Source organism: Protopterus annectens, chromosome 7.part0 (genome assembly GCF_019279795.1).
Source record: "Protopterus annectens isolate FY-2018-M chromosome 7.part0, PAN1.0, whole genome shotgun sequence".
Taxonomy (NCBI): domain Eukaryota; kingdom Metazoa; phylum Chordata; order Ceratodontiformes; family Protopteridae; genus Protopterus; species Protopterus annectens.
This window is the reverse complement of record NC_056739.1, coordinates 1,025,047,312-1,025,064,379: the sequence shown is the minus strand read 5'-3', so window position 1 is coordinate 1,025,064,379 and position 17,068 is coordinate 1,025,047,312. Positions and strand designations below refer to the sequence as shown.

Below are 17,068 nucleotides of genomic sequence, written 5' to 3'. Positions count from 1 at the left end.
ATACATATCTATATTTATATGTATCTATCTACATTTGTATTTATCTATCTATATAGCTATCTATATTCATTGTGTGTGTGTGTGTGTGTGTGTGTGTGTGTGTGTGTGTGTGTGTGTGTGTGTGTGTGTATCTACTTCCTTGGAAGAATTATTACACTCGGTTTGAATATGTTCTAATTGACAACAAGAACATAGGTGCACCTCGTGTTCTGCAAAGTCACTGACTAAATGGCACATGGCAGTTTCATTGGAACCTTGTATTACTGTATCATACGAGAAGACGTTCTAAGAACTGCTGTCTTTTGGCTTCTTCGGGTCTTCAAAACACATGCAGACTATACTTGTAAACTTCTCTGACCCCCTACATTATTCATACAAGGAAGAATTGATATCACTGCTGTGTAGCTAGGAAAGAATTTACATTAGCTTCTCCTTTATTAGTGTCTCAGCCATTGTCCAAAGTCTTCTTTTCAGCTCGCTGGTGTAAACTTTCACAAGGAGGGGGAAGAACATGGTCCCTCTATATTTGAAATATAACTCCATGTCCTCTTTTTATGTAAATGGGCAGTGCATTTCCAGTTTGCCAATCAAGAGATACTATCCTCATGAATTTCTGAGGGGTGGATGATCCCCAGCTTTACCAGGGAAATCATCTACATCAATGTGCTGATTGAGCTGCCACCCCCAACTCTCCCTCAGAAGAGGTGAGCAGGCCTTGCCCCTTCACTCCTCTTCCTCCTTGCTTTTCTTCCTCCAGTGCAGAGAATGATAATCATCCCTGGCTGCTTGGGTCTCAGTCAGTGCCCTGTTGCTGTGCAGCATGGAACTAGGCTTCCATCAGCTGTTACTTGGACTGCAGTCTCAAAGTAGGTTATGACCAACCTGTCAATTTTAGGCTTAATTGCGGTCAGACTCCTCACTGCTTTGTTTGCTTTTTTGGGGAAGTGTTAGGTGAGGTCTCAGCTGCTGCAGGGTCACCTCATTCGCAGAGCATTATATGAGGAGAAACCATTGTAGTGCATCTTTAGACTGGTGGATGATCCAATCTCTATGTAAGGCTTTCATTCCTGCAATAGAACCAGACTCAAACCTTGGTCATGACCGGTTGCTACCTGAATAGACAACCCTCTTTGGCTGTTCCATGGTTAATGGATAGCGGTCCCACAGGAGGGTATGAAGAAGTTGAGAGCAGAGCCTCTCCTCTCCTGCTCAGATCAGCAGAATGTCACAAGCATGTAATCCAAGGCATCAACCTTAAAGTGGATCACATCCATGCAGAAGTAAATGCGCTGGCACGCTTTTCCAGCTGCAGCTCCAGCCTTTTCATGGAGAAGAGGATTCTGGAATCTTGTCTGTTCATGGTGTTCACAGAGGCGGTTGTACTTGAAGCAACCTGTTATGCTCTATGTAAGAATGTGTTTGTTGGATTAACTACCTTTTCTGTGTCAGGGAAGTTCCCTGGAAGTCTTTATCCCATCCTCTCTAAATCTGCATCTGAATAAAAATTCAGAACAAAAATATTAAGGTTGTTGTAGGTCAGATGAAAATGGTGCAAGTTTATGCTTTCAGGTCCCTAGCAGTAATGTGACATGGAAGTTTCTCTTGGGTGGGGAAACAGGTTTCATTACTTCAGTGTCTAGCTAGTAACCTAGATCAATGTATCAGTCTTACCTACTTGAGCCTCAGAGATGATCAAGGTAAGCATTACGTTTTCCATTCAACAGACCTAGTTTGGTAAGTAGAAGAGGTTTTTCATTTGAATAGCGGGATTTTTTTTGCTATCTCAGCTGGGCAGTTTGCAGGTAATCCTAATTTACTTCAAGAACTAAGATGACCTGAGTCTCAAGTATTCAGTGGTCAATTACATATGTTGCTGACTCTTCCCTCCTAAACTAGTGAAGCTCAGAAATGTTGGTTAAGATGGTTTGTTGTAAGGTTTCTTAACTTCACCTTCCATTGAAAAAAATATTTTCATCCTTAAATCATTCACTTTTTGACTGACAGTTTCACTCATCTCCCCTTCAAACCTACTAGTTAGACAACTCTTTAGTTTGTCTTTTGGAAGACATTTTTCTTTATAGCAGCCAGTTCTACATGAGGATCTCAGAGCCTCATTATTTGTAGAGAAGTATAGTTGTTAAGAATAAATGTGTTTCTTATCAAAAGGCGAGTTGGAATTGATCTTAATCCAGTTCATTCATATCCCCTGTTTTTCTCTCCACGGCAGAAGTCAGATGAAAATTCACCCTTCATAGGTTCATAGGTTGGTACTAGGCTACGGACCCCATTACTAAGTCAAAGTAAGATTAAAGTTCATGAAATTAGTATTGTTTCAATCGTTGATGTTGGCCAGAAGTGCTCTTTGCAATACCCGCAATGTGCCCATTAGTGACTCCTTCTGCAATTCATATGGAGTTATATGTTATCGGTAGCATATCTAAGTATGACTATGAATTATTTTTTATAAGACCCGTTCTTGCTACTTTTGGAACTGTCTAGGTTTCCTTCTTCCACACTGCCCTTGCTTCTGCCTGCAAATTCTGGTAGTTTATGAGTTTGTGTCTCTCTGTACATAACACACACACTGTGAATATGCACCAGTAGCTCAAGTTATACCTGAAGAGGGTGTATGAGTTCTGGAAAGTGGAACAGGTGTTTGCCTCCTTTGCTTCAGGGAAGGAGAGACCCTTATCAGACCAGTCATAGCGGATAATGCCCCCTTAGGTATGTACCTGACCAGGCATATGCAGCAACTTAAGCAACCTTGGAGGTGCCTTACAAAAAGAATACAGGGTGTAACAAGCCTACCTTACAAACAGTGCCTTAAAGCCCCTTTCCCTGTACTCATTCATTTATAGATTGCTGAGGAGTAGTCTATGCCTGGCTTACAAGGCATCTGCAAACCCCACACTTATGAATCTCCTGCATATTCATAAGTCAAACAGCACCAGAAATACAAGGTCTAGGGACCTGAATTTTGTTTGTGACTTTAAAGAGAACATGATGGAGAGACAGATATATGTCTCAGTGACTGCCCCTTCTATGGAAGAGGTTTCTCATCCATGTGAAGCTGAGTTTGTCTGTTATCCAGTTTAAATGCAGCCTATACCAGTGGATGGGGAATAGGAAGTTTATACCTGGCCTAGCACCCATGTCCCTTATGGAGAGAGATAACATAAATCCCTGGCCCTCAATGTCCTGTTTGGATACAGGACATCATTTTTCTTTTGTGAAAACTTGGCTAGGCTTAGAAAGGCCCCCAGTGTCCATTAGCCTAGTAACGATCTATGAATCTATGATAGAGTTGCATTTTCTCAGCAGTAAATTGTAGCTAGGGTAGGCTGAAAGGAGCAGCTTCTCTTGATGCAGACCATTTGGGAGCACAATGGCAAAATCAGCACTGTGGATGAGGTGCAGACCAACTCCTGCAAGTCAGTGGTGTTATCACTTTTGTTGAATGGCTGGCTGTGAGTGCAATATCAGCAATCAATGTGATCATGGCTGCTTAAGTATTTACATACAGAGTGTATGTGTTAAGAACTGAATGAAGGGGCTATTAAAACAAAATAGCTTTTGCCTTGACTACATTTATTTGGGTTGTCAGCTCTAAAATTTTTTTTTTGATTATTCTGATTGCGGGACAGTTGCTCAGTATGATAGCTGACTTTACTTTCACTAAGCAAACTCTTTTACAGAGCAATTTCTGACTGCATTTGAGTTTTGCCATCGAGGAACAAACTACCCATTGAAAAATGCTGCTTACAAAGGCCACTACAAGAGGCATGGCTGCTTCCAGTATTTGTTTAAAAACAAAATTCCATGGTAGACATTTAATATTAGCCACTGACTGACAGTTCACTTTCATTAGACATTATTTCAGGATTCAGGCCCCATGTAGCACCTCAGAGTAGTAGTAGTGTTTGGTCTTCTGAGCTTTTGTCTTTTCAGCATCCAGCTTCCTGGGAAATTTAATGTTTATGCCTTAGGAGTCCTCAGAAACAGTTACCTACTGCTGATGTCTCCCCAAATCATATACAACTGAGGCATGGTTACTGTCTCAGTTGATATATGATGAGGATTTCTGCAGTGGGTAATTTATTTATTTATTTTATTTATTTATTGTTAGTTAACCGGGTTGGTCCAGCTGAGCCAGTGCCCCATTTTCAGTGGAGACCCGAGGAGAAAAGCTCCAGTTACAATTACAGAGGTGCAACAAAAGTAAAAATTACAATGGATATAATAGCAAGAACTTATTCATCATTAATAGTCAAATAGTGTTGTACAGTTGTTTTCTAGTAACAGAATATATATATATATATATATATATATATATATATATTTATGTATGTGTATATATATATATATATATATATATATATATATATATATATATATATTTATGTATGTGTGTATATATATATATATATATATATATATATATATTTTTTTTTTATGTATGTGTGTGTATATATATATATATATATATATATATATATATATATATATATATTTATGTATATATATATATATATATATATATATATATACATTAAAACAAGGTAATTTAAAAGCAAAAAATATTTACAATGTCAAAGGTATTTACAAGAAAAAAAAGTGACAGTATGATTAGAAAAAGAAAAGGAGTGGTTGATGGGAGTGAGAAAAAAGGAGTTAGATAGCAAGTAGTTAGGACATCAGGTTGTAGCTAGACAGGGACAAGACCAGGTCTTTTGGAGGTAGTTTTTAAGCTCAAGTTTGAACTGGTGTTTATGAGGGATACTTCTTATGTTAAGATGAAGAGAGTTCCAAGAGTGTGCTACAGAGTATTTATATAGGGACTTTCCAATATTTTTTGATGGTTTGTAGCTGTCCAGAAGATATTTGTCAGATATACGAAGCTGATGTCATGGGTTATAAGGAGATACGATATTAGAGATGGAGAGACAGGAGGTGGGGTTATAGAGAACTGAGTGCATGATATGCAGTTGTCGAAGAAGTAGTTTCGGGAATTCAGGCCATTGTAATGACTGGAGTGCAGTGCAGTGGTGGGATTTGTAGGGGAAGGTGGATATTTTATTGTATGTTTGCTCTGATTTGGTAAGAAGAGATGACTGAAGGTTAGTAAGGACTGGTGTATCATATAGAAGAGAGGGTAAGAGAAGAGATAGAGCAAGGGAGGGTTTGGGGAAGGGTGAAAGCAGTTTATGGTTATAGTATAGGAGACCAAAGTTTTTGTATTGTAATTTGTTAACCTCTTCCCATCTTCCTGTGTCTGTAAAGTTTAGCCATTGTAGACTTGAATTCTAAGTCAGGCTAATATATATTTATGTATCCTTGAATGCTGGGTACTTTGTTTACTTTCTTAGTGATTGTGCTTAGTTAGTGGGGGTCTATAATAGAAGTTTAAACACACAGATGTCTGAAAACCTTAACATCGAACTGGGAAGTTCGAAATGTCAAAATAGCAAAGCCGCGGAACACCGAATTTTTTCCCAGGGAAATTATTCGGTGAGCCGTTTCCACGGCTTTGCTATTTCCTCCACTGCGGTGTGATCTCAGAGTTGGTATATTTAAGTAGGGAGGTGTGTGGGGCAAAGCCCCCCACATTAGGAACATTTTATAGTGTACGTGTGTTGTTTGGTTTTGTACTGGAACAGGGATTTTTTTCCCCTGAGTGTTTGAAGTTTTTGCATTTCGAACTTCCGGGTTCAACATTTAAGTATTCAAATGTATTGCAGTTCGACTATATGATATAGACCTGTTAGTGGAATGGGTTGAACTGCTTAGCACAGTAGCTATATATGCTTCCATAGCCCTCTACTTCACACCATGACAGTCCACCTGCAAGATACATGACAAATGCCCATGTATGCAGGGATGGAAAAGAAAAATAAAATGAACTTCTAGGAATAGTAGGGAATAACAGCAGTTACCCACTGCAGATGATCACCTCATAGATTTGCTTACATGGTGAGTACATAATTATTATGTTTATATATTCTTGGTTGACAAAAAAGATGTATATATTCTTAAGAAAAGTCATTATTTCACAACTAATTTGACTTTTTTTTCTCCTACTTAGGTCATCTGAGTTCATCCTCAATTTATCCTGTTTGCCTTGCACCTTATCTAATAGTGACATCTTGCTCAGATGATAAAGTGAGATTTTGGAGCTGCAATGTAGAACCTAAACCAGACTCTGATCATTTTGAAAAGGAACGCACTTACCATTGGGAAAATTGGACCTTGATGAATGAGGAGGGAGAAAATGAAAGTAGTGCTCTGGATGTACTTGGAAGGCCTGTGGCTGTTAGCTGCTCTTATACTGGACGTTTTGCTGTTGCATATAAGCGTCCAGTTCAGCAGAATGGTTTCATTTCCAAAGAATTTTCAATGCACGTTTGTATTTATGAATGCGAGTCCACAGGAGGATCTGAGTGGGTGCAAGAACAGACGATTAATTTAGATGATTTAACAAAGTTTGGAAGTGTGCTTGATCCAAGAGTTAGTGTGGATAGCAATTTATTTGTGTACAGTAAGTCAGATGTATTTTTGAATAAGGACAGGCATCTCACTCCCAACATAAAGCACTTGGTCCATTTAGACTGGGTATCCAAAGAAGATGGCTCTCATATTTTAACTGTTGGAGTGGTCTCTAATATATTCATGTATGGAAGAATGTCAGGGATAATGACTGACCAAATCAGTAGCAAAGATGGGATGGCTATGATTACATTGCCACTTGGTGGGAGCATAAAGCAAGGAATTAAATCAAAATGGGTTCTTCTGAGATCGATTGATCTGGTATCATCTATAGACGGCACACCCTCACTTCCAGTTTCGTTATCTTGGGTAAGGGATGGCATACTGGTAGTCGGAATGGATTGTGAAATGCAAGTTTACGCACAGTGGAAACAGGCCACTAAGCCATTACATCAGTGGGATACTGAAAGCAAATCTTTCACTGAAGATTTAGGACAAATTTCTTCAGCAGTGCTCAGTAAGAAACATAGTATTATTGATGGATCAACTATAGCTGATGATGTTTTTGGTACTCCAGCTGTGATACAGGATGGTGGCCTTTTTGAAGCTGCTCATGTTCTTTCCCCAACCCTTCCACAGTATCATCCCACTCAGTTATTGGAACTCATGGACTTAGGGAAAGTACGTAGGGCAAAAGCTATTCTCTCTCATTTAGTTAAATGCATAGCTGGTGAGGTTGCAGTTGTGAGAGACCTAGATGCAGGAGATGGTGGAGGAATTAAACGCCATCTTTCACGTACCATTAGTGCTAGTGGCAGCACGGTGAAGGACACAGTAATTGCGGGGAAAGATGGTACCCGCGACTACACTGAAATTGATTCAGTGCCTCCTTTGCCACTCTACGCATTACTGGCTGCAGATATGGACACTTCCTATAAAGCTACAGAAGAAGCTGCTAAAACAACAAAAGGTTCAGAAACTCAAAAGCAATCAGAGGATCATTATGCTGATTTATTTCATGTACAGATGGTCACAACTGATGACTTCATGTCTTTTGAAACTGAAAGAAAAGAAAGCAGATCAAGGATAATTAATTTATCCCAGTATGGACCAACTTATTTTGGCCCAGAGCATGCACAGGTATTATCAAGTCATCTCATGCATTCCAGTTTGCCAGGACTCACTCGACTGGAGCAGATGTTCCTGGTGGCATTGGCAGATACAGTAGCCACAACAAGTACCGAAATTGGAGAAAGCAGAGATAAAAATTACTCAGGTTAGTATTCTCTGTACTGTGTTGTACATGCTGTCTTGATGTTTGCATTCAAAAAATAGTAAGTTTTATTTAGACACATTATGCTCTAGGTAGAGTTAAGAATTGTGTTGCATTTTAATCAACTATACTTTCATGACTTTGCTATTGTGTTAATCCTGGATGATTTCATCCTTTTGCCATCCACTCTTTTGTTTATTCTCTCCTTACCCAGTCTGCCATTTACATAACCTTTACCTCGCCATCACCTGCCTAGTCTAGTTTCACCTTATTTTCCCTTTTACTCTCCTTTTCACTAACATCTCTCTTCACTTTATTCTTTATCTTCTTCTTCTTTCTCTTACTCTTCCTTGTCTATATTTTCAGTCTTGCTTCTTTCTATGTTCTGTCACAATCTTTCACTCTTTTGTGTTATTCAATTTCTGTATATAACTACTGTACTTACTCACTGCCACAATAGTGTTGTTGTTACTACTATTGCACTAATCTACTATTCTGCAAAATGCTAAGTGAATTAATTAATTATCATTATTATTATCATCATTATTGTTGTTGTTATTATTATTATTATTTCTCCCCGGACCTCTGCTGAAAATGGACTTCTTGTCCAGTCGCACTTTCCCAGTAAACAAATGTCAAATAAAATAAATAAGTAAATAAATTTAGTACATCAGCAAATAGGGAGGTACTCATTTGTACCCTCTGTGTAGGCGATTGGGCATGCTTCCATTCTTACACTACAAGTTATATCTGTCCCTCAGGGGAAACTTACATTCCATTATAGGAGAATATGTTAGCATGCCAACTAAGCAGAACAGAAGTGAACCCCCTGAGTAGATGCTAAACAGGGATTTATTTTTGGATGTAGATCACAAGTGGGTTATACTATTTCTGGATATTGTTCACAGGTGGTATATGCCTCAATTAGACCTTTTTGCTTCTCCAGAAAACACATAACTGAGAAACTTCTGCACCAGGATAAATACAGTGGATGCCTGAGCAACAGATGACTTCTCCACAAACTGGTCAAATCTTTTTCTATATGCCTTCCCTCATATAACCATGATCCCTAGAGTGTTACAGAAGATAACGTAGGAGAGGCTATTGATAGTGTCTTTCTATCTGAGGCAACATTGTTTCTCCTTGATATTCGGTCTAGTTAAGGCAGAACCAGTCATGTTGCCCCAACATATGGATCTTTTAACTGTGATGATGGAATCACTAGTCTGACCTAGCTTGAGAATACTAAGGCTTACAATGTCGATGATCTAGCCTTTATCCCATTTTGGCACATGAATTTTGAGTACAAGCTGCATGTCATGAGAGTGGCTGGAAAACATAATATAAGGAAATCATGCCTGGCTAATTGGAAAAGGTCTGCCTGTGGTGCTTTAACAGTGACTGGATCCCACCTTTTGATCAGGTGTCACTTGTTCTCAAATGTATGTTAGACATCTACAAAACAACCTTATAATGTGCCTCACTGAAGGTACACATTTTGATCATATTAACCTGTCTGCTACTGGAACCACCACTGAACTCCCTGATACCTGTTAAGCAGTTCCTAAAAGTGATCTTTCATTGAAGGCCACCAAAAAGAAAATAAGTTCAGGATGGGACCTGAATTATATCGTGGAAATTCTCATTTTCTCCTTTTTTGAGACAGCTTTCTCTGCCTCAGTGAAACATCTGTTCTGGAAAACTGCATTGCTGGTATCACTAATGGAGCTGCAGACTCTCCTATATGTAGAGATCCTTTTTTAATCTTGCACAAAGACAGTCACCTCATGCCACCCTTATTTCATGCCTAAGATGGTGACAGAAATGTCAGTGAATGTGCTATATACCTCCTGTACTTTTCCCATCATAAGGGAGAAAGAATCCTATACTCGGTAAACATGTAGAGGCAATTGACATTTTCCTAGTGCAAAACAAAGATGTTAGGAAATCTGAGCAGTTATTAATTTCTTTTGCTACAGACAGGAAGTGCAAAACCTGTTATGTAACGGATCATATCAAAGTAGGTTATTCATTGCATCTGCTTTTATTACTCCTTTTGTGGTAAGACAATTCCAAGTCATGCTAGGGCCCATTTTACAGGGGTCACTGCAGCTACCACCACCTTCATGAGAGTAGTAGGTATACAGTCTATATTGGAAACAGCATCTTAGTAGTCTAGACACACCTTTTCAGCATTATAACCCAAGCAGTCCTTCCAGACACAGCACAGGCTTTGCCACATCCATTCTTGCAGGACCTATTTACTTCTGCCTTTTTGCAGGGCTGACCACTGTCTGGTCCATAAACTGTGGGAGTCTTCTTAAAAGTCAGTTTTGCAGCAGTGGACATTACAAAAAACATGGTACAAGTAGGTAAGGAGCTTACCATATTTGCAAATATTTTAGTATATCCACTGTTGCTGTAGCGGTTATCTCTCACTATACCCTCTCTTCTTGGGGCATAAATGTGGTTTGGGTTAGTACCCTAATCAGACTTTTGTTTTTCTTCTCTACTGTAGAGATCAGACACATCCCTAAATCAGCGTTTAGTATTCTGGGGAAGGAGTTTGGAGGGTTCTGTAGTTGGGTTTCATTCATACAATAGGGGTCCTATAGAGAGCTTGTACTTTGACTCCTTTGAAATGGATTATTTTTGCCAGGACAGGAAAAATGAGAAGAGAGTGCTGGCCAATGTTCCTTCATGCCAACATCATGACATATGAGTGGAAGGACATCTGTTAGCCAGAAGGGGAAAGGGCAAAGAGCTCTGGTAGTCAGACTGCTAACTGGATTTATGCACTCAGGAACCTATGAGTAAGTACTGTAACAGTGTATATACTCTAACAGATACAGTTAAGGCAAGCTCCTAATACAGCTGTACATTCCCATCTCCAAGGCCCACAGTGGAGGTTTTTTTCATGCTTGACTTGTCTTTTCTTGAGTTGCCCCTATTGTCTCAATGACTTTAGTAGAAATAATTCCATTTTATTCATAGAAGGAAACACTGCTTGTATTAACAGTTTCTCTTACTTTTCAGATGTGCTCTACAGCTCCATGTGTGTCGACACAATGGTTTATTAATACTAGAACTGTAACTGTAAACAATAATGTACAATAATGTTGAAAGTTGCTAACCCTTTGTTTAAGGTACTAAAGTCACATCTTGCAGACTTGATAGTGTGGATGACAAATATCTGGAAGGAATCCTGCATCAGCTATTTTCCCAAAGTAGCCAGGTGTGAGTCTCCATTAAGTTTAGAGTTCAAACTTTTACAGGATTTTTTTGTGGTCACCATTCATAAGGCAGCCAGCTGTAAAAAAATGGATTTAGTTTTATAATATTGACAGTTTTCTTCAACATGCTGCTTTTGATGTTTCACATCTTATCTATATGTGAAGAATGTAATGGTTCACTGTTCTAGAAAGCTTCTACATTTATTAATTTTGGATAGTGGATTATTCCTTTTTCTTTAGTATTAATAGTTACATACTATTAAATAACATGTCTTAGTTGTCTAAGACAAGAAGACATTACAAAGCAAATTTTCCTTATAGTATTGTATTTTAATACAAACCGTTCCCTTATTATTAATATGATACACGTTTAGACACTAATACATTAGTTATGATAAATGGAGTTATAGTTTGTTTTTCCTAGATGTTTTTTTCCAGCATGCCTGCTATCAGTCAAGCTTCCTGATCAGTCTTGAGCCAATCTCTTCCCCCAGTACTGGGCATATTAGGTATATAGGTATGAACTACCTGGAGGGGCCGTCACCCAGTCAGACATGGTAAGTGTTGGTATGGGGATTTGTGACCTCCATCACTGTGGTGGCCAATGTTTCTTCGCCATGCAGGTGCTTGCTTCTCTGCATCTGTGAATGAAAGCTAGCATCAAGCAGCAGCTTGGTGGCCTGACATCCTGCCTCACAGGCCACATCTGCATCTGACCTTCCTCTCAGTGAGTGTGGCAGTCTGCATCTGCTGCTATCCCCTTCCCCAAAGATGGGCACATCTACCCTTCCCACATCAGATTCAACAAATACCAGAGCTGCTAATTGAATCTAAGTGGCTAGGGCTATAGCCATGACTTCGTCCCACTGCACCACTAGAGATGGCTAGGAGTTAGAATTGTATTGAATTTGCAAATATTTGATTTTACTGAAAATATAAAAAATAAATGCTTGGGTATTAGAAATTGTCAAGTTTTAAAATGTCTAAAGATGAGTGTTTCTCAAGGGGGACATCGAACTGTGAGCACATGGAATATGGCAACTCTGCAAATATGGTAGTCTGTAAGTGGTGTCATATTCTTGTCTGAAGTTGGCTGTAACATTAGATTTGTTGTATATTTAATGAAAATTTAGTAGCCATGAAAAAGGGGTAAGAGATATAAATCTGAAGGGTGCCATAGCCTGATAGCACAGCAGAGTGTGGTGCATGCTAACATTTTCATCATGAAGTAATCCTGGTGTACAGCTAAAATCAGAAACATTCTAATCCTGAAGTCCTAAAAAACGAATTATTTTGTATTCCAGGTTTTGTCCACATTGTCTTGGTACCTTAGAATACTGTGTTTGTATTTTCGCAGGTGGCGAGACATTGGATGAGTGCGGCTTACGTTATTTACTTGCCATGCGTCTGCACACCTGTCTGTTAACATCACTGCCACCATTGTACAGAATGCAGCTTTTACATCAGGGTATGTTTGATATTAAATTGTTCTGTAGGAGAGGAGCAGACTTGAATACAGGAAAATATTTTAGACTGCCTTAATATATCGTATTATGAATTAGTTATGTGTTGTAATTAGTACTGACATTACATCAGCCATTAAATCTTCATTTTTGGTAACACAGTCTGATAACGGTCAGAATTTTGATTGTATTATTTATAATTGTATACTTATTCTATGTGATCATCCATGTTTCTGTTTAAACTTTATTGTGAAATATAAATATATGACTGACAGCTGAAAAGTATTGATTTATGTTGTTAAACATATATGTATACAGTTTTGATCTAGAACGTTGCACTCAGGATATTTATGAAACCATAGCTGACATTTCAACAACCAAAGAGTAATATAAAATCAGTAGCATTTTTATGCTTGCCTCATCAGGAAGTAATGTGTGAATGTAACAGTTAAGATCTTGTAGTTTGAATCGTACTATCACTAACTGGTTTTCAGACTTTCCATGCCACCTTACAATAAGTGTATTTTGGAGTGGGAGCTTATATCAATTGTTGTCTTTCCATTAATTGAGCTAGTGATGCCAGATGAGATGAAATCAGTACACACTGCTTATCTAGACCTTGCAAAGGTGTTTGACACCATCCCACATTTAAGGATCATAAACTCTCCAAGTTAAATGTAAACCCGTGTGCACGTATTTTCCCTATCTTACCTCACATTATTCTTGCATTTCCATTCTCACATCTCTCTATTTCTTTCCCTCCCATATCAATTTCGTCAACTCTAAATACCTCTCAGTTTCTCAAATCCGCACACGCTCCAAAGTCAAGCTGTCATGTGCACTTCTTAATGATAAAAACATTATAGAAACAAGAGTGACAGCCTATTTTCCCTGCTCACACTCCCTTGATATCTTTGCAATAACTGAGTCATGGCTAAAGAATGGGCATCACTCATAAACATAATTTATTCCCTAGTTATATTTATTCATCTGATACCCAGCAAGGTGCCAGACCTGGTGGTGGTGTTATGCCAATGCACAAATCATCTATTAACATCTTAGTTATTTCACAAGATAATATATCCATTGACTTTAAACCCCAACTCGTTACTAACTGAGCTTCTAGTCTAGTCTTCACAGTGCCTATACCTGTCCAGTGCCCATCTGCCACCTTTTGATTAACTCCTCAAATTAAAAAAAACATAATAATCATATCCATACTGTCACATCAAACCAAATAAATTTGCCATCATCCTGACTTTAACCCAAATCTTCTGAGCCCAATTAGGCATTATTTAACTGAATTTCTTGCAGATCAACTGGTAGAAATCCCACTTAGACCCAACCCCAAACCTTTCCGTTCTAGACCTCATTATTACAACACATGCCAACAAAGTCTGCTGTATCATCATTCACTCACTTTTAGTGATCATTGCCCTATCACATTCGTCTTACAGAATTTACAAGTCAAATCCACCCCCCTCCCAGCCTAATGTCTCCATTCTGCATTCTACGCTTGCCACTAGTGATGGCCCCCAATGCTCTGCCTTTCTGAAGCTAACATTGCTGCTAGTAACATAACAGACTTATTACTACTCTAATGTCAGGATACCAACTTCCCAATCATCTCAAGGCTACTGAAAGACCCCAAAACATAATGGCTGCAAATATCTTAACTCCCTAATGAAACTATGTGGTGAAGCTTGGGAAATGTTGAAACAAGATTCCACTCCCAACAATCTTGACCATTACAAAACTCTGAGGAAGTTGATCAAACAGTCCACCAATAGACTCAAAACTAAGCAACTAAAAGCTAAACAAACTTCTTCACTCACCTAAACATTTCTGTCAGGAAGTCAACAAAGTAACAGAAGATATTCTCCAATTTAATTATCCAGACTAGAATATATATCCTGCCCTGGTAATCTTACCCCTTCTGACATAGACTAGTCTAAAGCCTTCCCAGATCTTCACCTATCCTGAATGCAACCACACATAAAAGACTGCCTAACCCCCTGCCTTAATTCCACATTTTTGGTATGCAGAAATCACCTCTAAGCAAGTTGTACCTCTACTTGAACAGACTCTTGAACTGACAATATCTGCCAATGGTTCTTGTACCACTGCAGAAATTCCTTCACTATCTCTCTTAAGCGTATTTACAACCTTTTCTGAACCACTAACACCACTGTATGGTTGAAAGAGGGTCTGTATTCAGTCATCAAATGGAATAAACACTAAACAGTATGTCTCATCGAATTTGCTGTTCATCAAGCCGTTCGTGTAAGATTGCAGTGTGGTAGGAATCAGGAAATTTGCCCTTTTCCCACTGTAGTGTGAGCTCTTAAGTTGGTACATATAATTAGTGGTGGGTGTAATGCTTTTTCTCTTTGATGGCTGAAAATATACCTGTTCATAGACTTTCTAACTGTTCATTTCTAGTATGAATAGGATGTAGTCATTGTTGCACGTCTTCTGGTCTCTATCTTCATCAGCAAATTTCCACTGTCCCATTCACAATTACTACTTTATGCAATTAATGTGGTCCTCTAAAGAACTGATCCCTCACATTATAAAACTAAAACTGAACTTCCAATTGATCTTCTTCAGCCACAGCACTGCCTAAACTCAAAGAAGCTAGTGTTCAATGCCCAAAAAAAAGATTATCCAAATGCCCCCAGTCTTGTAATATTCTTGTCAGTGATAACAATTCCATTGAATCCAGCACCTCCTTTAGCTATTTAGATTTTTGGGGATCTGGCTAGATCAATGACTAAACATCCATGAGCACATACAAAAGGTGAAAGCCAAGATCAACAGTCTTCTCTTCTGAGCCAACAAAATATCTTAGTTCCTCTCGTATCCAGCAAGGGTTCTATAGAAAAAGGCATCCTCCTTGCTCAACCTGAGTATGCTCTCCTGTTGTTTGCACCTGCCTCTGTCAAAAACACTGATAATCTTCAGACCATCTCCAATAAAATATGTCAGTTCATATCTAACCCCACTGCCTTACGCTTTCAAAGTCTAAATGGCTACCACTACAGGCCAGGTCAAATCTACTTCTTGGGTCCTTACTCTTCACAGTACTTAAACTTAACATCCTCTCCCTTCTCTCTTCCAAACGTTTTACTGCCATTCAAGCCTATAACCTGAGACGTCAAGCTAGAGCCGGTCGTTTGCTACAAACCTCTTTCTGTCAGACTGTCTGACTTGGCAGGATATAACTCATACAGCTAAGGCTACTGCAGCTGCGATCATTTGAACATCTACATCTATGGTAAGTTCAACTTGTACATCTGTAGTTTTTTTGAATATTAAAGCTGTTTAACTGTATAATACCTGTTTATGTTATTGTTCATATGCACTGGAGCTCTATGAGTTTGTTTTCATGGCGTTAGTAGAATCACTCATTTATTGTGTTGGGCTGCATGAAAAAAAGATAAAAAAACTTGCTTCTTCGAACTTTGGGAGCAAAAGTGTCTAAAAACTGCTGAAAAGTAGCTGATAGCTACTTAGTTAGTGAAGCTGCAATCCATATTAGAGGCATTTATTAAGTACTGGCATTACCGGTATTTATTTTCATTTGAAATGCAGACACTGAAGAAATGCTAGGACTCATTTCAGTTGCCAAATTAATTTTACAGCAACCATGTTGATTGCTTTTTCCAGTTAGTGATACATTTTGAAACACCAAATGTTCTTCTTGTTTCACTGTTGCAGTCATCACATTTGGGTTATCTGCTTGCAGTAGCCCTCAGTCGCCTGATTATCAAAGTCTTGGGTCCTGCATCGGTTGCTGTCTCATCTTCCATGATGTCAGGTAGTCAGGGGTATAAAGCATGCATCCGATGCCATTACATCAGTTTTACTTGGTGTGTGGTGCCCGAAGCAGAAGCAGTTCTCAAGTGCCGGTTGGCCATCTCCTGAAATTTTCGTTTTCGAGTTTCAGAACCAAAGTCTTCAACTAAAGCTAAGTATCCCGTTGGGGAAACTTTTTCTTGCTCTAAACCAATGTTAGTAAAAGTCAATAAATGTATTTTTTGTGGAAAGCAAATACCTTATAAAGATTTTCATCCGTACTGTATTCCTTGCCTAGGCCCTGACCACGATGTATCTCACTGTCGGTTTTGTGCCTTATTTAAACCACAAACTATTCGTCATCAGTACATTTTCGCTTCTAAATATGTTGGTACTCTGTTCAATTATCCTATGTCTTCGGTAAGCCACCCGACTACCGACATTCTGAAAAAACGCAAAGATAAAGACAGAGACAGGCCGCCTAGGTCCAAAGCTGCCGATAACGCTTCTCCTAAGCTAGTCACCAGTTCGCCGGTACTCAGTGAGGCGCTTTTGCAGCCCCTGACACCCGCTACTTCAGATTCACAGGCCTGTACTGAGACCCATTCAGAGTCCGGTATGCCGTGAGATGCTTCAGCTGTGGAACCTGCGGATGTCTCTACCTTGGATGGGTCTAGAGCTGCTGTGCAGGCACCAGCTTCTGAGGGTGTATTCAGGCCTACTGACTTGCATATTAAACTGATCAAGCATGCTGACTTGCATATTAAACTGATGCCATATTTTTCTTCTAGGCCTAAAACTCTAACCATGCGTAGGAA

At 39.0% G+C, this 17,068-nt stretch overlaps 1 protein-coding gene across 1 annotated transcript in view; it reads left to right on the top strand.

The window, feature by feature from the left end:
- The window catches only part of DMXL2 (Dmx like 2), a 1,902,820-nt gene that overhangs the window by 1,015,888 nt on the left and 869,864 nt on the right, over positions 1–17,068 (top strand). The window contains exons 23-24 of the mRNA XM_044076363.1: positions 6,083–7,759; positions 12,347–12,457. Of these exons, the coding sequence (XP_043932298.1) occupies positions 6,083–7,759; positions 12,347–12,457 (1,788 nt within the window). The remainder of the gene's footprint in view (positions 1–6,082; positions 7,760–12,346; positions 12,458–17,068) is intronic.